The 20,487-nt window shown below is 51.2% G+C and overlaps 1 protein-coding gene across 1 annotated transcript in view; it reads right to left on the minus strand.

Annotated features, from left to right (window-relative positions):
* Positions 1-20,487, minus strand: part of ZSWIM4 (zinc finger, SWIM-type containing 4) — a 27,774-nt gene that overhangs the window by 340 nt on the left and 6,947 nt on the right. The window contains exons 4-13 of the mRNA XM_006900781.1: positions 20,003-20,151; positions 19,755-19,905; positions 16,480-16,647; positions 14,510-14,647; positions 14,002-14,256; positions 9,794-9,929; positions 5,723-5,877; positions 3,806-3,969; positions 2,485-2,566; positions 3-585 (exon numbers count right to left, since the gene is read on the minus strand). Coding sequence (XP_006900843.1) covers positions 3-585; positions 2,485-2,566; positions 3,806-3,969; positions 5,723-5,877; positions 9,794-9,929; positions 14,002-14,256; positions 14,510-14,647; positions 16,480-16,647; positions 19,755-19,905; positions 20,003-20,151 — 1,981 coding nt within the window. The remainder of the gene's footprint in view (positions 1-2; positions 586-2,484; positions 2,567-3,805; positions 3,970-5,722; positions 5,878-9,793; positions 9,930-14,001; positions 14,257-14,509; positions 14,648-16,479; positions 16,648-19,754; positions 19,906-20,002; positions 20,152-20,487) is intronic.

The following is a 20,487-nucleotide window of genomic DNA, read 5'->3' on the forward strand; positions in this document are numbered from 1 at the left end:
GGGCGCCCAGGGGCCCGAGGCCGGGCGCCGAGAGCGTCCAGCGGCGCAGGATGTCGGAGAGCATGGGGGCACAGTGCACGCTGCGGATGATGAGCGGCACGATGGCGGACAGCTCGTGGCGGCCCAGCGAGTGGCTGAGCGAGCAGGCCCAGAGCACGTCGTTGACGGCCGGGTGGCTGTCCTGGTTGAAGGCGATGCTGAGCTGCGCCAGGGCCAGCGTGGCCAGCTTGTAGGCTCGCAGCGGCAGGCCCCGGTGCTCCATGTAGCGCGCCACCGTGAAGAGGTGCGCGTGGCCCAGGCCGCCCGCCGCCGCGTCCAGCACGATCTGGTAGGCCGCCTCGAAGGCCGCGTGGTTCTTCTCGCACAGGGTGAGCGCGGGCAGGGCGCAGTTCTGCGGGTCCTTCATGGCGCACTGCAGGGCCAGGGTGCGTGCGCAGGCCCACAGCTCTTCGCGCCGCGGCCCGTCCAGCTGCAGCCGCAACAGCGTCGCATGCGTGGTGCCCGTCACCGCCACGATGGTGGCCGCCTCCACCGGTGTGAAGAGCGAGTACCAGTTCTGCATGATGTTCATCAGGGCTTGTGGACCTGGTGGGAAAGCGGGAGACTGGTCAGGGGGGCAGGGTGTAACGTGCACGCATGCGCGCACATGCTAGTACCCCGCCAAAGCCGTGTGTACCTGTGCACATGTGTACCATGAGTTTGTGTGCAAGTGTGCATGTGTGTACCCCGACGCCTTGTGTATGTGCACGCATGTACTCTGACCATTTGTGTACCCCGAGGCCTTGTGTATGTGCACGCATGTACTCTGATGTTGTGCATGTGTGCACATGCGTGTACCCTAATGCTGTGTGTGTGCGAGTGTGTGTGCCCCGATGCGGCCATCTGCACCCTTTACATCCCCATGTCCCTATTCTCCAAAGACCTAGGGTACCTGTGCAGGTCAGAACTGGATTGGAACTCATGTAGGGGTCTAAGTTTTGTAGAAATGCCCCTTTCCCAAAACCACGTTAGCCTGTCCAGCCTCCAGCCCTCCATTTATATTAGGTAATAAAAACCCTCTCCCAGCCTCGCCCTGAGCAGAGGCTTCAATTCAGGGAAAAGGCTCTGCTTCTCTTGTCTACCTGGTCCCCTCAGTGCTACCTGGAGAACAAGGGCAGGGAGCAGGGTGGAGGATTCCACTGAGACTGGTACTGGATCACAGAGTAAAGAAAAAACCAAAATAACCACAAAAAAGACTGCCAATGATTCCAACTCGGTGTTCCTGTCACTCAAACGCAATTGCTGTGGAGTCGGAAGTGACTCATAGCTGACCCTCCAGCGAGTCTCTGAAGGCTGTAAATTGCAAGGGAGAGGAATCTAAAAGAGGAACCTCTTCTGTCCAGGGAACCACTGGTCAGCTGGGGAGCTGCTGGTGGATGTGAAATGCCACAGAGGCGCTGCCTTTGGGGTAGCAGCAAGACGCTTAAGGACTATGACATCAGAGCTCCAGTGACCCTGTGCTGTTGTTGTGAGGAGCCACTGAGTCAACTATGACTCCCGGCAACCCTGCAAACAGCAGAGCTGAACCCTGCCCGATCCTGCATTATCCTCACGATCTAACAGGCTTGTGGGGCACAGGAACACCACCTCAGAGTTTTCCAAGCTGTACACCTCTCTGGAGGTAGATGCCTCACCCGTCTCCTGGGGAGCAGCTGGTGAGTCAAAGAAGCTGGCCCACATCCCCTGAAACACCCAACAAACCAAACCCATCCCGATCCAGAGTGTCCCTCCGTGGCATTTCCAAGGCTGCCAATCTTTGTGGAGGGAGGTCTGGTGGCCTAGTGGTAAGAAGCTGTCCTGGAATCCTGAGGGCATGTGGTTCGAATCCACCAGCTGCTCTTTGGGGAAAGGATGGGCAGTCTCTGTCTGTGCAATTTACGGCCTCTGAAAATCCACTGGAGGGTTCCAACTCGACAGCGCACAACAACAAACAAATCTTTGCAGAAGGTGAGTGCCCGTCCTTCTTCTCTGGAGCACTTGGCGGATTTAAAGCACTAACCCTCTGGTTAGCAGGGCAAAATGTGACAGCCATGCCACCAGGGCTCCTTCAGGGTCAATGACCATCCCTTCAAACTCCCAGACAGCTGGAACCTGTGAACCTGACCTTATTTGGAAATAGTCTTTGCAGATGTAATCAGACTAAGATGAGGCCACAGTAGATTTAGGAGAGCCCCTATAAAAGGAAATTTGGACACACAGGGAGAACGACCTTGGGACAAAGGAAAGTGGGATTGTTTTCCCACAGCTAAGGAACGCCAAGGACTGCTGCGATCAGCAGAGGTTAGAAGAGGCGCTGGACACATTGGAGGGAGCGTGGTCCCACCGACACTTCAACTTCAAGCTTCTGGCCTCTAGACCGTGAGAGGGCAAACGTCTGTTGTCAAGCCACCAAGTGTGTGTGGTGGTTTCTTGGGTTAGACCCAGGGCACTCAGACAGGCTCTCACCGATCTCCGTGGCACAGCTGACCAGCCAGCGCACCATCTCTCTTCGACGCCAGGTCATGGTGTTCAGGGTCATCCGCATCACCTGGGGGATGGGAGTGGGGGACAGAGGTGGTCACCCAAAGTCTGGCACTGGCCTATTGAGGGGATAGGCTCACAAGTGAGAAGCTGCTTCAACAAGCCATACGTCCTGTATGTGACTCCCCATTTCTCCCGACCTCAGTTTCTCCCTCTGTCAAATGGGGATAGAAGTAGTACACTTCATAAGAGCTGTTGGGAGAGCAAACTGAACCTCTTCTAATGAAGCCCTGCACGGGTGCTCGAAAGCATTTGGCTGATGTTGGCAATGACGTATTACTGCTGCTGCTGGTATTCTGCAAGCTTCATGGATTGTACCCTGGTCCACAAATCAATCTGCACCCTCTCACTGGAAAGTTCTAGAAAGAACTTCTCAGCAGTTGAAGCCCCACAAATCCACCTGCCCTTCAGGTTTCGTACTCCCTCCCTCTCCTGAGTACCCGACTTGCTTGCCTCTTCCCTGAGACCTCTCCGCCACATCCTACCACGTGGACCCCACCTTTGGCAAGCTTCTCATTGCTCTGTCTCCTCTCTATCCTGCCCTGGTCCCCTCACCTCCACAATGGCTCCACCCGCAAAGGAGGTTGCCCCAGGTTGACATCGTCCCTCCACAGACCCCACGCTGGCCTGTTCTATCTGGGAATGCTGGATACAGGTCTGCGCCAAGCTGTGACTCACTTTATCTTACTCCACCACCCTCCTCAGCCCTGCACCCCAAGGGCCTGTAGCCGTCCTTCAGGCTGTGCCCCCTCCAGGATCTCGGCGTGCCCATCCCGGCCCTCCTGAGTTGAGCTGCCTCCTGGCGACTCCACCCATGCTGGTCTCTGGGGTGGCCCAAGCACTCACCCCTCGGGCCACTGTCACAGCCCTTGTCTGCAACTGCAGGCCCTGAGGTAGCCACTGACCCTCTCCTGGGCTCGATCCCTCAGGGGTGAATCCTTCACCCCTGAGAAAGGACCTTATCACTGGGTCCTGGCCCTTCACCCCCATTTGTTTCAAGGCTGCCCACTCACAGCCCACAGTCCTACCCTCAGAACCTACTAACTCCACTCTGACCCCCCTGGAGACTGCCCTTGAGGGTCCCTCAGACATCAACCCAAGACAGCTTCACCTTTAGGACCTGCACTGATACCCACACTCATGGGCCCCTCCACTGAGGACCCCCGTTCTGTTACCCTCTGTGCTCCTACCCTCGGGGCAGACCTCACACTCTGGCTGCACCCTCAGGCAGCGCCTCCCGCCTCACCTGGAGGCCGAGCTCCAGCGCGATGCCCAGCAGTGTGGTATCCGGCGGCGCACTGGCCGGGGTGGCTGTCTTGCAGGCGTCCTGCGCCAGCTTGAAGAGCAGGGCCGGAGAGTGGATGTTCTGCTGGATGGAGCCCAGCACCGCATGCAGCCACTTGGGGTCTCCTAGGCAGGGGAAGGGACGGGGCATGCTGGACACCACCCACCAACTGCCCTGCCGCCTGACACAGGGCTCAGACTAGATGGCCAAACCTGAGGCCCTGGACAGTGGCTCTGTCAGCTGGTTCAGGCCCTGGCTCCCCATACCCGCCTGTTCTCTCTTCTGCACCTGCTGGGCTACTCAAAGACATGACTCAGGGACTGACTGGAGCCCAGTCACCAAAGGTATCAGCTCTGTCCTGGCGCTTTCTAGTTGTGTGATGCTGGACAAGTCACTGTGTGCCTCAGCTGTCACATCTGTTAAATGGGTAATAATGAGGAGGTGTGGTAGCGGTTATGCACCTGGCTGTTAACATGAAGGTTGGTGGTTTGAACCTCGCAGAGACCCTGAAGGAGAAAACTAAGGCCATCAACTTCTGTAAAGATGGCAGCCTTGGAAATGCTACAGGTCAGCTCAACTCTTGTCCTACAGGGTCATGGTGAGTTTAATCAACCTTATAGTGATGGGACCAATTGGCAGCATCAGGATGGATGGCGAAGAGATTAAGACTGTTCACAGCTTCAGTTTGCTTGGCTCCACAGTCAACACTCTTGGGAACAGTAGCAAGGAAATTAAAAGGCGCATTGCCATGGGAAAGTCTGCTGTTAGGGACGTCGCCAAAGTACTGAAGAGCAATGGTGTCTCTCTGGAGACTAAGGTGTGTCTGATACAGGTCATGGTCTTTGCAATCACTGGTTATGCATCAGAGAGTTGGACAATGACTAAGGAGGATAGAAGAATTGATGCCTTTAAGCTGTGGTGCTGGAGAAGAGTATTGAGAGTACCATGGACTGCTAGGAAAACAAACAGATTCATATGGGAAAGGGTTCATATGGCTCCTTGGAGGCAAGGATTCTGAGGCTTCATCTAACATACTTTGGACATGTTGCCAGGAGGGACGGGTCCTTGGAGAAGGACATCATGCTTGGGAGGGTGGAGGGACAGCACAGGAGGGGAAGGCCCTCTATGAGGTGGATTGATTCAGTGACTGGGGTAATCAGGGTGGGAGTGTCAGAGATGGTGCGATTGGCACAGGACAGAGCAGAGTTTAGGGCTGTTGTAAAAGTCGCAAGCGACTCGATGGCACACAACAACAACAACAACAACAACATAGTGATGGGTTAGTTCTCGCCTTAAAGTGTCGAGGTGAGCCACACTAGTAAAGCAGTGACATGGGAAGAACACCATAAACACCAGCTTTTATCACTGTTATCACCACTGGCCTGGAGCCTACATTCTCTCCGCTTTGTGTCCCTTAAACATACCAGAAGAGGGACACAGGCTGTGGCCCCTGCCTGGAGCACCTTCCCCCATCTCTGCCTGGCTCCTTCCTGCTTCGGGGCTTTATTCAAATGTCTCTTGTTTTAAATGTTTAACTCTCTGGGTTCAAACTCACCTGCTGCCCCACTGGAGAAGGCTGAGTCAGTCTGCTGCTTCCACAAAGGTTCACAGCCTTGGTGACCCTGTGGGGCAGCTTGACTCTGTGCTACAGGCCCCACATGGGTCGGAGCCAATGCAGCACTCTGGGTTAGGGCTTGGGTTTTTACCTGGCTAACTCTTTCCTTGACTAGGTGAGAAACCCTGCAGGGACAGGGATGGCAAGGTTTTCTTCCCTGCTCTATTCCAGCACCCAGGACAGTGCCCAGCGCCTAGCAGGTGCTCGGTGAAAATCGAGGGAATTGGACCAAAGGCTCAAGGGTGGGGGGGTGCTGTCCTCACCTTTAGCGGCTGTCAGCATGGTGGAGGCCAGCTCGCACTGGCGGGTCTCCAGGTGGCCCAGGATGAACCAGCGGGGGAAGCGGTTGCTGACGATGGAGTCCAGTGGGTTGGGGTGAGGTTCTCCGGCTGGATACGCAGTCTCCAGGACGGGCAGCCTGGGGTGAGGCACAAAGCAGGCCCCAGTGAGGCTGTGTGCCCTCTCTAAGACAGGGAGGCCTCTGCCCTAGTTCAAGCTGCCCCTCTGTGGGCCCCCAAGCCCTGGCACCCAGAAGATAGGAGGTATGTGCACTGCAGGGGCTGCACAAATTCTGGGAATGCCCATCAAGGAACTGGTTAAATAACCAATGCTCTGTTTATGCGCCCATGGCTACAGAGAAGGAGGTGCAGCGCTTATTTGATAATGTCTGTCCTGATGTGGCCCTCCTGCATCCCCTCTGTGACCTTACTCCCTCATCCAGTCCACTCACTTCGATGTCACCACAGGGCCTTTGCATGTGCTGTGTCCTCCACCTCACTCTCCTTATGGCTCCTCCCTCACTTCCTTTGCTCAAGTGCCTTCTAAGTGAGCTCTTTCTGACATCCTGGCACTTGTAAAACTGCCCCTTCCCCATTCTAGGTTTCCCATCAAATTTGCCATGGTCTGGTATACAATGTCTTTATCTGTTTCTTTAGCATCTGTTTGTCAGCTCTACGAGGGCAGAGGGTTTTTTTGTTCACTGCCTGTCTGCACCAGGAGCTACAGGGCTCGGCTGCTAACCAAAAAGGTCAGCAGTTCAAATCCACTAGACCCTCCTAGGAGAACACTGTGGTAGCCTTCTCTAGTAAAGATTTACAGCCTTGGAAACCCAACGGGGCAGTTCTCTGCCGCCCGAAAGGGTTTCTCTAGGGCTGCTATGAGGTGGAATCAACTTAACCACAGTGGTTTTGGCTCTTGGTTTTGTCTATCTGCAGCAGTCAGAACAATACTTGGTATGTTGTAGGTGAACAAAAAAAACACTTACTGGACGATTCCATGTCCAAGCCAATACAGCCAAATGGTCCAGTGACATTTACATATGTGTCCCCTGAGTGGTGCGAATGGTTAACTTGCTTGGCTAGTAACCAAAAGGTTGGACAAAAAAAAAATTCTTGTGTGTGTACCATCAAATCAGATCTGACTAGTACAGGAGACTGCCCCTTCTTCTCCAGCAGAGCATCTGGTGGATTTGAACTACATACCTCTGGGATTGCAGTGCAGCTTCTTGCCACTAGACCACCAGAGCTCCTCAAGATCGGAGTTTTGAGTCTACCCAGCGGCTGATGCTCTCCTTCCAGAAACCAGCCACTGGAGAACAGTTTTACTCTAACACATGTGGGTCTCTGTCCCCATGAGTTGGGATCCAGGGCAAATGTTTTTAGTTTGTTGTTCAGAAACGTACTGAAAATAGCTAGATTTAACTAAGAAGCACAACAACTCTATTTAAACATTAAATACCCCTGTTGTGTGATCTTCGACATGTCATTTTCTTCAAGTGCAAAATGAAGGTGAGAACATGGACTCTGCTAAGCTGTTTCGAGGATGATAATCTGCAGTATGCACCGTGGACTTAGATCAGGGGTGTGCAGCCTTTTCAACAAGTATTCTCAGCTTTGCCATTTGGTCTCTGTTGAAAGGACTCAACTCTGTCACAGTAGTATTAAAAAAAAAGGCATAGACTAAGTAAACAAATGGGTGTGGCTGTGTTCTAATAAAACTTTATTTCTGGACACTGAAATTTGAATTGCATATACTTTTCAGTTGTCACAGAATTTTTCTTCCTTTGCTTTTCCCCTCAATCACTTTAAAAAAAATGCAAAAGCATAGTGTCCTCTCTTAAGATTGATGTACAGGGGGATAAAAGAGAAAACAGTGACTGGAAGAGACAGAGAGCTTAGGGGCAGTGAGGTGTCATTCATGGGGGAGGAGTAATTCAGAAAAGGAACATGAAAATGGTGGCACAACGTGAAGAATGTAGTCAGTGTCACTGAATTGTACATGTGTGGAAGTTGTACTGGGGTATATTCTGCTGTGTATATTCACACCAATACAGCAAAAAAAAGAGAAATCATTGTCAGAGATTTCCTCCAAAGTACTGAAGAGCTACGATGTCAGTCTGGAGACTAAGCTGCGCCTGATTTAGGCCATAGTCTTTGCAATCACTTGCTATGCATCTGAAAGCTGGACAATGACTAGGGATGACAGAAAGAGAATGAATGGATGCCTATGAGTTGTGGTGCTGGAGAAGAGTATTGAATAGACCATGAACTGCTAGGAGAATAAACAGGTTTGTCCTAGAGAGGGAGAGACCAGGCTGCTCCTTGGAGATGAGAATTCCGAAGCTTCGTCTGACATACTTTGGACATGTTGCAAGGAGGGACCAGTCCTTGGAGAAGGACGTCATGCTTGGGAGGGTGGAGGGAAAGCACAGGAGAGGAAGACCATCCATGAGATTGATTAATAGAGTGACTGGGGTAATGGGGGTAGGTGTGTCAAAGACAGTACGATTGGCACAGGCGAGCAGGGTTTAGGGCTGCAGTATATACGGTCACTATGAGTCTCAGGCACAAAACAACAGCAAAAACAAAAATCATTCTTATTTCATGAGTTGTTAAAACCCCCAACACACCAAAAAACGAGAAGAAACTGGACTTAGAGTGGATGCGACAGTGGTCAGCTGAGCCCTGACTTAGACAAAAAGTCTTGCTATAGATGGAGGTGTTTTCTAAATCCTGGCTTTTCCGGATTTCCTCTCTCACTGCCTTCGAGTTCCAACCCACAGCCATCTCCCATCGGGCAGGTTTCTGAAGCTTTAAATCATCATTGAAAGAGACTGTCTACCTTTATTCCTGCAGAGCTATGGGTGAATTCGAACTGCTGAGACTTTTGGCCTTGGATTAGTGGTTTAATTTGCTACAGAGTACACCACTGGAGCAGCTTTTGCTTTTTTTTTTTTTAAAAAAAAACACAAACAACCCAGAACTTCCTTTTATGGATTATTTCTTCCCAGTCTTTTTATTACACCACCAGAGCTTCCTTTTATGGGGAAGGAAGCTCTTCCTGGGAGCTCTGGTGGCCTAGTGGTAAGAAATTGCACTGCAATCCTGAAGGCACGCAGTTTGAATCCACAAACTGCTCTGGGAGAAGGATGGACAATCTCCTCCAATTAAATTAACTCCTCTGAAAACCAGCCTGTTCTGACTCGATAGTACACACAGCAACAACAACAACAACACTCACACCCTACGCTGTCGGTCAGTGTCTCCAGAGAAAGGGATCAGAGAGTAGTAGTGGTCAGATCTGACGGCGTGTGCATGAGAAATGATGAGGTTATTCCCTGTAGCAGCTTTTGGAAAAGGCATAACTTGTCTATCAGCTCACAGGTGCCTGCCCAGAGTGGGAGAAAACAGGGATTCTCCTAGATGATCGGACCAGTCCTCTAAGGTGCTGGGTTCATGATCACTAAGGTACAAAGAAAACAGGCATGATGCTGCCATTTGTGTAGAAGGAATACCAACTTTCAAGTTCAGGTCAAAGGTTTGCATAGATCTAGACGTTGCCTGAGACTGAGATTCTAGAACTACAGTAGATCAGATTTATAAGGGGGTAACATTGTCTAAGGGGTCCTGGTGGTGCAATGCTAACTGAAAGGCCAATGGGTTAAGTCTACTGTTCTGCAGTAGAAAGATGTGGCTGCCCCGGAAGCCCTGTGGGGCTCTTCCACTCCAGCCTATAGGACTGCTATGAATTGGAATCAACTCCACATCAATGGGAATGGGTGACACTGTCTGACTCCAGAGAGGAGAAGCAAGTAGCTAGAGATATGTGTATATAGAAAAAGACCTGCCTTTCTGTACCTTTTGAATACTGTACCAACATTTCTGAAATTCTAAACAATATGACATGTGTATATGTCTCAAAAAAAGGAGAAACAGCCTTGAATGTGAGGGAGATTAGATTAACCAGGATGTTGAGTGCAGGCAGGAGGGTGGGTCCCCTAAGCTGCTTCCTGCCCTCCCACCCCGGTGCCCACATCCCCAGCCCCCTGTCATCACCTCATGGCTCGGAGCGCCAGGCGGTAGGCCAGGTCAGGATCGTGGGGCAGCAGCGCGGTGAACAGGTAGCGGGCGCAGGTGTGCATGGGCACGCTCTCTCGGAACAGCACCTCTCCGAAGCCGCTGAAGGGGCCCCCTGCAGGGCAGCTCGAGTTAAGCCCCCAGGTGTGAGCCTGTCTCTGCCCCTCCCCAGGTCTCCCCAGATCCTGGCTGTGACAGGCAGATGAGCAGATCCCTGAAGAGGGGCAGGGGCTGGAGCACTCCCCTGGGATGAGGAGTCACGGCGAGGACAGAAAGGAGGACACACGCCTGGTCCACCACAGCAGGAATGCCAAACTGAGGAGGAACAGCATCTCATTTGTTACCAAGAGCATTTCAAGACCTCTCCTCAAGTGCAGTGCGGTCAGTGATAGGGCAGTGTCCATATGCACAAAAGGACCATGTGTTACTATGACTGTCGTTCAAATTCACGCAGCAAACACTAAAGGTACAAAAAAAACAGGCATGACGCTGCCGTGGCAAAGAGGAAGAAATGGAGGGATTCGACAAACTTTTGCAGTTTGAAATTCATTAGACATACAATTAAGATCCATTCATAATAACTAGTGATTGGGATGCAAAAGTTAGAAATGAAAAAGCAGGTTTGATGGCTGGAATATACGGCCTTTGTGACAGAAATGAGGTTAGGGAGCGTAGGATAGATTCCTGTATGGCCAGTGATTTATTTGGCCTGTTAACCCAAAAACAGCACCTCTCTGATGCTTAGAACCCACCAGCGAGGGGAGAAAGATAGGCAGCCTCCTCCTGTGTGATTTACAGCCTCCAAAATCCCCCCTGGAGGGTCAGCTATGAGTCAGTTCCGATGTGATGGGAGGAAGGGTTTTTTTTAGTTATTTCTTGCAACCGGCTTTTTAAGAAAAAATATAAATGGTTACTTTGTTGTTGTGAATCACAGAGTCAGAACTGACCCACAGCTGACCCTTCAGTGAGTTTTCAGAGGCTGTGAATTAGATGGGAAGAGACTATCTTTTTTTCCCCCAGAGCAGCTAGCAGGTTCAAACCATATACTGTTGAGTTGGTAGCACGATTCCTTTGAGATGAACTGACCCAGTAACTACAGCAGTGGGCTCAAGTGTGTCAGAGATGATGAAGACGGTGCAGGATAGGACAGGGTTCATGTGTTGTTCATAGGGGCCACTATCAGTCATACTAGACTCAACGATACTTAACAACAACAACAAGAAGCCACCAGAGCACTCTAATTGTGACTTAGTGGATGGAATACACAAGAATCAAATGGACTATAATCAGTGGAAAGGGAGTAGGAAGAAGCTTGTGATATCATCAGTCAGGACATGGCCAAGAACTCACAATTATCCAGATGCAAGTTCAAAGTGAAGTTGAAGAAAAGGCAAACAAGTGTGCCAGAGGGAAGGGCAACTTAGACTATATTCCATCTGAGTTTAGAGATCATCTCAAAAAAATATATTTGATGGACCGAACAGTAATGACTGAAGACCTGATGAACTGTGGAATGATATCAAGCACATCAAACATGAATAAAGCAGAAAGTCATTAAAGAGGCAGGAAATAAAAGAGAAACAAGAGTGAAAAGCAGAAAAGATGAAGCAGGAGTGCTGAACAGAAGATCTGAAGGGCTGAGAGAAGATAAACACTATAATGAAATATGCAAAGACCTGGAGTGAGGAAACCAAAAGGGATAGATAATACGTTCAGCACCGCTCAAGCTGAAAAGCAAATGAAGCAAACAGTGCATGCTTCAAGTCACAACTGTGAAGGAGTCTATGGGCAGAATACTGACGGATGCAGGAAATTTCAAAATAAAATGAAGGACTACACAGAGCCACTGTACCAAAAAGAGCTGGTTGAGACGCTATCATTTCAGGAGGCAGCATATGATAAAGGGCCAAAGGCACTGAAGAAGCCCGAGGTGCACTCAGCACCAAGGGAGAAACAGGGCTCCAAGCAGAGACAGAACATCAGCTGAGGTACTGCAGCTGACAGATGCAGTGCCAGGCGTACCCATTCACCTGTGCCGAGGAATCAGGGAGACAGTTACAGGAAAAGATCCAGATGTGTACCTACTACCAAAAAAAAATAGTGACTCAACAGAATGTGGAAATTATCAAACACTCTCATTTGACATGCAAGTCAAATCTTGAAGATTACGAAAAAACAGCTTGACTCTCACCCTGACACGAATTCTAACCCTAACCTTTACACTAATTCAAATACTAACCCTAAGAAATAAATCTACGTGTCTCTTTAGTAATGTACATACATATTCTTATATAGACACATGTCTACGAATCACATATCATGTATGATGGCATGTCAAGGGGCATATTTCACAAACAGATGCGCTCTGGATGTGCTCACCAGGTTGTGGCAAAAAATCTGGAGGACAGCCACTTGGCCAACTGACTGGAAGAGATCCATATTCATTCCCATTAAAAAAAAAAGTGACCCGACAAAGTATGGTAATCATTGAACAATATCATTAATGTTACATCCAAGCAAGATCTTGCTGAAAATGATCCCAAAACGACTGGAACAGCACATCAATAGAGAAGCGTTCAGAGCTGTTGTACTTAAGATTGCTATGAGTCACAGGCAACTTGACAGCACGTAACAACAACATATATATAGATGCTTATATATTTATTTAGGGAGTTCTTTTTTTAAAAAAAATACTATTATTTTTTGTGTGTACTGTCAAATCAGATCTGACTGGTACAGGAGGAGATTGCCCCTCCTTCTCCAGCAGAGCATCTGGTGGCTTCGAACTGTGAACCTCTGGGATTGCAGTATTTAGGGAGCTCTTGTGGTCTAATGGTAAGGAGCTTCACTGCAATTCTAAAGACACACAGTTCAAATCCACTAGCTGCTCCTTGAGAGAAAGATGGGCAGTCTCCTACTGTGCAATTAAACTGCCTCTTGACAACCCACTGGAGGGTTAGCCATGGGTCAGTTCCAACTCGACAGCACACAACGACAACATATTTAGAGGGAGTTCTGGTGATTTAGTGGTAAGCAATAACAGTGCCAATGCAAAAGTTATGTGGTTCAGATCCTCAACATCCACAGGAGACTATCAAATTCAAACTGGATTCAGAAGAGACCATGAACTAAGGATGGCATTGCTGACGACCTCTTTGGGCTGAAAGGAGAGCACACCAGAAAGGTGTTTACCTGCGCTTTATAACCTATGTAAAGGCATTCGACTGTGTGGATAATTAAAAATTACATATGCCATTGCAAAGAACGGGAACTCCAGAACCTTAACTGTGCTCATGTGGAACCTGTAAATAAGCCAAGAAACACTCATTTGAGAAGAATAAGTGGATACTGCATGGTCTTTTAGTATTTTTGAATAGTGGTGATGGCGAAGAATACCAACTATCATCCCATGGACTGCCACAGGAACAAACAAATCTGTCTGGGAAGACGAGCCGCGAGAGTGCTCCTGAGAGGCACAGATGGTGAGACTTCACCTCACATACTTAAGGCATGTCATCAGTACCGCCCTTGGTAAAGGAGGGGGTCAGCACAAAAGAAGACTCTCAACAAGACAGACCATCACAGTGGCTGTAATAATGGGTCAAGCACAGCCAGGATTGTGAGAATGGACGGGCACAGGCAGCGCTTTATTCTGTGTATTCACAGAATCATTCCAGGTCAAAGCCGGCTGCTGACTTCCTCAATGGCGATGAGTTTGAGTTTAGCAGTAAGGATATCAGTTTAAAGACTGAGGTGCACCTGACTCAAGTGATGATACTTTCAGTATGGTATTTATGCTTCCTGAAAGTTAGACAACGAAGAAGAAAGACTGAAAAAAAATGCCTTTGAATTGTAGTGTTAGTGAAGAGTATTGAATATTCCTTGGACTGCCAAAAGAACAAACAAATCTGTCTTGGAGGGAGTGCAACCAGAGTGCTCCTTAAAGCAAGGATGGTGAAACCTCGTCCTGCGTACTTTGGCCATGCATGCAGTCAGGAAGGGCCGGCCCTTGGAAAAAAAGACATCATGCTGGGAAAGGCAGAGGGTCAGGGAAAGAAAGGGAGACACTCAAGGCAATGAACTGACCTAGAAACTGCAACAATGGGCTTGAGCACAGAGGATGGCACAGGATAGGAAAATCTGCTGTTCCTAGGTTAACCTATCAAGGGCCAGGAGGCGGGCCTCACCTTCCAGCAGCAGCCCAGCTTGCTTGCGCAGCACTTGCACCAGGCGCTCGTCCAGCTCCACCTCCTCCAGCAGGGCCAGCAGCTGCTCCTCATTGCGTACCACCTTGTCCTGGGCGTACAGCCCCTCGGGCATGGCTCGCTGCTGCCCCAGGCCCAGTAAAGCCACCTCCAGCGCCAGCGCGAAGTAGGACTCCCCGGGGCTCCCTGGCACCGGCACGTGCTGGTAGGCCACCTTCCGCTTCTCCAGCCCCACATCTGTGGGGGATGGACACAGGCTTCAGGGAATCCCATTCTCCGGGACACTCCCCAACCCAAGCAGAGACACTGGAGGTGGGCTTTGGGGAGGTCCTGCAAGCAAATACCCTGGCCCTCAGCACACTCCATGGGCCAGGGTCCTGAGGCCCAGGACAGAAAGACCTCCATGGACACTGGCATTGGCCCTGACCAATAGGCATGGCCAAGGGGTGGGACTGCCCCCCCTTCTCTAAGGGGTCCTGGATGTAGATACCTGGGTAAAGAGAGAGGGTCTCTTCCTCTAGGCGACAGGCCTCCAGGAGCGCCCTGCAGAGACAGCCGATGGGGTCCAGAGGGTGGCCCACCCAGCCCTCCGTGTTGGTGATGCAGGTGGTGCCTTTCTGGAGCAGCTCTGCCAGGGGGAAAGGGGCTCAGATCCTGCCCTGAACTCCACCCTTTAACACTCTACCACCCAGCTGCCATCTTTTAAACCCCTGAATCCCACAGTAGCTCTCATCTCCGCAACAGGCCTAGACCCCCGGCAGGTCACAGAGACACCAGCCGAGTCCCTTTCAGCTCTGACAAGATAAAACCAGCTCAGCTTCCATGGGGAGCTTGGCAGGGTGGCACTTGCCTCATCGTCCCCAATCTCCTCCCACAGTGGAGTTCTCTTTTGCCTCTGGGCTCCAGCCCACGCTGTTCCTTCCACCTGGAGCCTCTTGGCCCTCCCCATTCTCGTGGGTAAGGTGACATCCTTAAGATCTCCACCTCTATCTCCCCTGAGGCCCGCAGGCTGTGACAGGGGCTCTGCCTGGTTCCCCGGTCTCAGCTTCTGTCTTCTGATTCATCAGCCTGGCTACTTCCCAGGTCTCACCTGGTACCCCTACCATATGCAGTCCTCAGATGGGGTCTTTCATTCCTTTTGCTCATCCAGTATTATTATTATTGTTGTTAACCCACACAAATCAGAATCTGTAGCTCATGTTTAAAAACTAGGACACTCTCTTCCTGTATCTCAGATGCCTGACCCTACCAGGCCTGCACCCCTGAAAGGCTCCTTCCTCCCAGCCCTGGAGTATGAGACGTGGAGGTGGGGCAGAGGGAGGCACCACCTCACTCCTATTATTCTGTAGGATCGTGAGCAGGTATGGGACCATCTGAAGCACACAGGGTTTGCCAACACATTCTGGGGTACCCCTGGGTTTGTGGCAACTTTGACAGCTGTAGGCCTTTGTAGGTCTTCTAAGTCCTGTTTATTTCCCTAGTAATTCCCTTCTGCTCTAAAGGAATACCCGAGTGGTTTCTATTTTCCCAGCACCCCTGCCCCTGCTGGCTGACCTTGTTCATGTGGAGCTGACAGAGCGCCCACCTTTTTTCTGCTGTTTGTAGCTCTCGAGTTGATGCCGCCGCTGCAGCCGGAGCGTGTTGACGATGGCGCCTGCCAGCCGCAGGGCCTGTCGCAGGTACCCGTGGGCGCGCAGGGTGTCCACGCGGGCGCAGGCTGTGGGGAAGGGCTCTCCCAGCCAGAGCGGGCGGCCCTGGGGGTCGAAGCTCAGCTTGTCACCGCTGCTCACGCTGCCTTTGAGGCTGGGGCCGTAGGAGTCGCTGGCCAGGATCCGCTGCAGGTGGCTGTCACTCCAGTGCAGCTCCCCGGCCTGCAGGGCTCGGCTGAACACCGTGTGACGGGAAGCTGCGGCTGCCACCTCCAGGCCTGGGGACAGGGGTGGGGCAGCCTGGTGAGGGGGCATGGTTGGTGGACGGGACCCCTACCAGGTGTGCCTTTGGGCGGCATGATGAGGGTGTCTAATCTCCCTAAATTCTTACAGCAGCCCCTTGAAAGAGCATGTGTGTGGCTATTATAGACCCATTATATACAAATGGGCATTGAGGAATTAATTGTCCAGAACTCTGTCTGTCCTTTTCCCATAGTATTCATGTCTCTGCCCTACACACCCCCTTTCAAAAAAAAAAAAATCTCATTCTCTCTCCCTCTACTCTCTCATCTATTTCCACGCCTCTCTCTTTCTCTCTCCTTTCTCTGTTTGGCTTTATTTTTCCCTCTTCTTCTCTGTCTCCATTGCTGGTAACAGAAGACTGTCAGGACACCAGCCAAGACTAGAGGCATCTCCACTGTCCTATTCATTGTCCCCCTGGGGCTGCCCACGGTTCCTTGCCCTGGGTACACACTCCACCTTGCCCCGTACCTCACCCGCCTCTCTGCAGGCTCAGGGAGTGCCCGCCTACCTGAGCTGGGGGCCACGGTGGGCTGCAGGCTGGGGCCATCAAAGGCGTAGTTGCCCTCCTCCAGGGGGCACACCTCCAGCTGGTCCCACTTGCAAAGCAGCTGCATCCAGCTAGCCCTCTCCTCTGGCTTGCAGTGGGGGCTCAAGACGACACAGACCCACAGGGCCCCTGGGGAGAGGGCAGCAAACACACACACAATGAGGGCTTAGTGTGCGCCAGCCCTGCTCAGCTCTCTGTCTCTGGCACCAGTGACGTCCTCTTGGCCTTAAAGGTCAGACACTTGAGATGCGCACTCAGACTCTGTGACTAAGTCAAAACTGACTCACAGCTGACCCTCCAGAGAATTTTCAGAGGCTGTACATTGCACAGGGGGAGACTGTGCATCTTTCATCCTGAGAGTCACTTGTGGGTTCAGACCACCAGACAGGTGCTGCCTCTGAGTCAGCAGCAGAACTCCTCAGAGTTCCCTTCCGGAAGCATGGAGGGGGAAACGAATTTGTTCACATACAACACAGCTGGTTAACTGGAAGTCAGGATTCGAACCCAGGCACTGGGGTCTCTCTATGGCGGTGTTTTCCCCCCTACAGCCCTTCTAACATCTCAGTGGAATGTGTTTACATGTCCACGGGACAACCATTTTTAAATGGTAAAAACAACAAAAAAATGTTTTGTGGTTTGTAAAAATGATAAAGAATTCAAATAGCTAAAAATGTCCATAAATAAAGTTTTATTGGAACATAGCTATGGGCACCCATTTCTGCTCCCTTCATGGCTGCTTTGTGTTCCAGTGAGTAGTGATGAAGGCGACTGGGTCATACCGCCCAGCTGTCCCTGGTTGAATAGTGTCCCACCAAAAAATGCCTGTCCGCCTAGAATCTGTGACTGAGACCTTACCTGGGTGTAGATTCTACAGGTGTAATCGGGCTAAGATGAAGCTGGCTATGAATCAAATTGTGTCCTCTCAAATGCTGTGTTGAAGCCAAAAGCCCGAGCCTGTGAATGTGTCCCTGTCTGGGGACGTGAGGTCTGGGGACATGGGGTCTTCCTTTGGACATACCAGGGAGTTCTTACACTCCCAAGGTGTCCCTGTGGTGGTTTGAAATCACCAGTGGCTCCATGGGAGAAAGATGTTCTCTTCCCGTGCGATGTATAGCCTCCAAAACCCACTGGAGGGGCAGCCGTGAGTTCTGATTTGCAGAGTTCTGATTCAACGAGAGTTAAGTGATGAGTTCTGGAGATACTAGGGTAGTTAATGAGTCCGTACTGGAGCAGGGCGAGTCGTGATCCATTGCTACCCAGTCAATTCTAACTTACAGAATAGAACAGAACTGCCATAGAGGGTTTCCAAGGCAGAAGACGTTTTTACAGTAGCAGCCTCTCATGTCTTTCTCCTGCAGAATGACTGGTGGGTTCAAATCCTTGACTCTCTGGCTAGCAGCTGCGTGCTTCACCACTGCACCACCAGCCTATCTGACTGGTACCATCGAGTCCGCTCCGACTCACCGTCCTTATGACCAACAGGAGGAAACGCTGCCCGATTCTGCACGCTGCTCACTGTTGTTATGTGCCATCGAGGAGCCTGTGACTCACAGCGACCCTACGTACACTCGCTCCGAAACCTGCCCTATCCTGAGCTAGTCTCATCGTCTCTGACAGACCTAATCCCATTTCTCCAGTCACTGTATCAATCCATCTCATCCAGGGGCTTCCTCTCCTGCGCTGTCCCTCCACCCTTCCGAGCATGATGCCCTTCTCCAAGGACTGGTTCCTCCTGGCCACATGCCCAAAGTGTGAGATGGAGCCTCAAAATCCTTGCCTCCAGAAACAATGAATGACTGGAAACCCTAAGTCTCTGTAAACTTTCATTTAAATTTTTGAAAAAAAGTAAAAAAAAAATCCTTGCCTCCAGGGAGCAGACTGGTTTCAGTCTCCAGGACAGATCTGTTTGTTAGTGTCTTATAAAAGAAGACATGGAGACTGAGCCACAATGCAGGGAGATGGGATGCATGTTACAGCAGAAGGAGATGCATCTCTAAGCAGCCAAGAAGCACTGAGCACACCTGCTGCAGTCACAAGGAGGCAAACACAAGACTATTTTCTCAGAACCTTCAGAAGGACTCACCATGGCCCGAAACGTAATTTGGGCATTTAGCTTCCAAAAACGTTAAGACACTGCTGTTCTTAAAAAATATGACTTTTCAGGGGAGCTCTGGTGGCCTAGTGGCAAGAAGCTGTACTGGAATCCCAAAGGTACATGGTTTGAATCCACCAGATGCTCTGCCGGAGAAGGAGGGACAATTTCCTCCTGTACCAGTCAGATCTGATTGGACGGTACATGCACAAAAAATAATAATAAAAAAAAATTTAAAAAATGACTTTTCGATATTTGTACTGCAGCCCTGGATCTAAGACAAGGTTTGACAGGAATATGATAGGCTGTAATACAGTGATAAGGGAGCTCTGATGGCCTAGTGACAAGAATCTGCGCTGCAATCCCGAAGGCACTTGGTTCGAGGCCATCAGCTGCTCTGAAGAAGAAGGATGGACAATCTCCTCTCGTGAGGTTAACTGCCTCTGAAAACCCACTGGAGGGTCAGCTATGGGTTGGTTCTGACTCTATGGTACACAACAACAGCAACAACAATCCAATGATCAAAAGAACATGAACATGTGGACCTGGAGACACAGAGAGGATGCTGTGACACCAGAGGCGGACAGACACTGAAGCAATGAATCTATTAGCCACGGAAGCTCCAGACTGCTGGCAATCACCAGCTACAGGAAGCAAGGGAGGGAGGGAGGGCCCGGGAGGGAGGCCCCTCCCCAAGAGAGTGGACTTCTGGTTTCCAGAACTATCAGAGAACATACTTCTGCTATTTTACTCACTGCTGTCATGTCAGAACCAGCTCCTGGCTGGTCCTCCACTGGGTTTCCAAGGGTGTAACCTGCACGGGAAGAGATTGCCTATCTCTCTCCTGCAGAGCCGCCAGTGGCTGTGGCCCAAGTCCCACAGACACGCCACCAGAGGCCCGCAGAAGCGCGCTGACTCTTTCTCTAGCATATTTACTGCGTCTTATCTTCTGTCCTACCTACGAGACTCCACCAGAGCAGGGATTTCTCTCTCATTCTCTGCTGGGTCCCCAACACCCGGGCATAGTGCCTGGTACACAGGAGGTGCTCAAGAAATCATTGTCAGTTGAATGCAGGAAGGATTCAGGGCCAGGCCCTGCTCTCCGGCTGGGCCGGCGCCTGGTGAGTTCCGGGCTGGGCCTTACCCAGCTCGTCCCACAGCTGCCGGCACTTGTCCGTCATGCCCGCACCCTGCTGCCGCCACAGTGCCAGGCGCGGGTCCTGCAGGAACTGCTCCGTCATGAGGATCAGCATGCGCGCCCCGTTGGAGTCTCGCATCCGCAGCATTTCCCGCACCTGCGTGGGAACGGGGAGGTGGGGGGGCGCTGGGTGTCAGCGCCTGGGCGTCACAAGCCTCCGCGCCAGCCCCCACTCCCCCAAGCCCTCGGGGCACCTTGCTGAACATGGAGCGCAGCTGCTGGCTGGCGCCGTAGTAGCCGCCATTGGACAGCAGCTGCTTCACCTGCTCCTGGATCTGATCCTCGTCCAGGTGCCAGCAGTTGGCATCTTCGATGCCTGCGCCCGCCGTGGGGTCTGGGGCACCTGCAGGGAGGAAGGGAAAGCTGAACCTGGGGAGTCCTCCAAATTACCCAGACGCCTCCAAACATCCAACCACCCTCCATCCATTGCACCAGAACACCGCCTCTACCTCCATTCACCCATCAGTTATTTGCCCATCAGCCTTAAACATCATCTACCCATCCATCCATTTATCAGCCCATCTTACCTTAAACATCATCCATTCAGCAATCAGTTCACTCATCATTCATCCATCAGTTATCTGTCCATCAGCCCATCTTACCTTAAACAACATCCACCCCTCATCCATCAGTCATTCACTCATCACTGTCTTACCTTACAAATCACCCACCCATCCAT

The sequence above is a fragment of the Elephantulus edwardii genome, unplaced genomic scaffold, assembly GCF_000299155.1.
Source record: "Elephantulus edwardii isolate Elephantulus edwardi_28Jun2011 unplaced genomic scaffold, EleEdw1.0 scaffold00296, whole genome shotgun sequence".
NCBI classification, from domain to species: domain Eukaryota; kingdom Metazoa; phylum Chordata; class Mammalia; order Macroscelidea; family Macroscelididae; genus Elephantulus; species Elephantulus edwardii.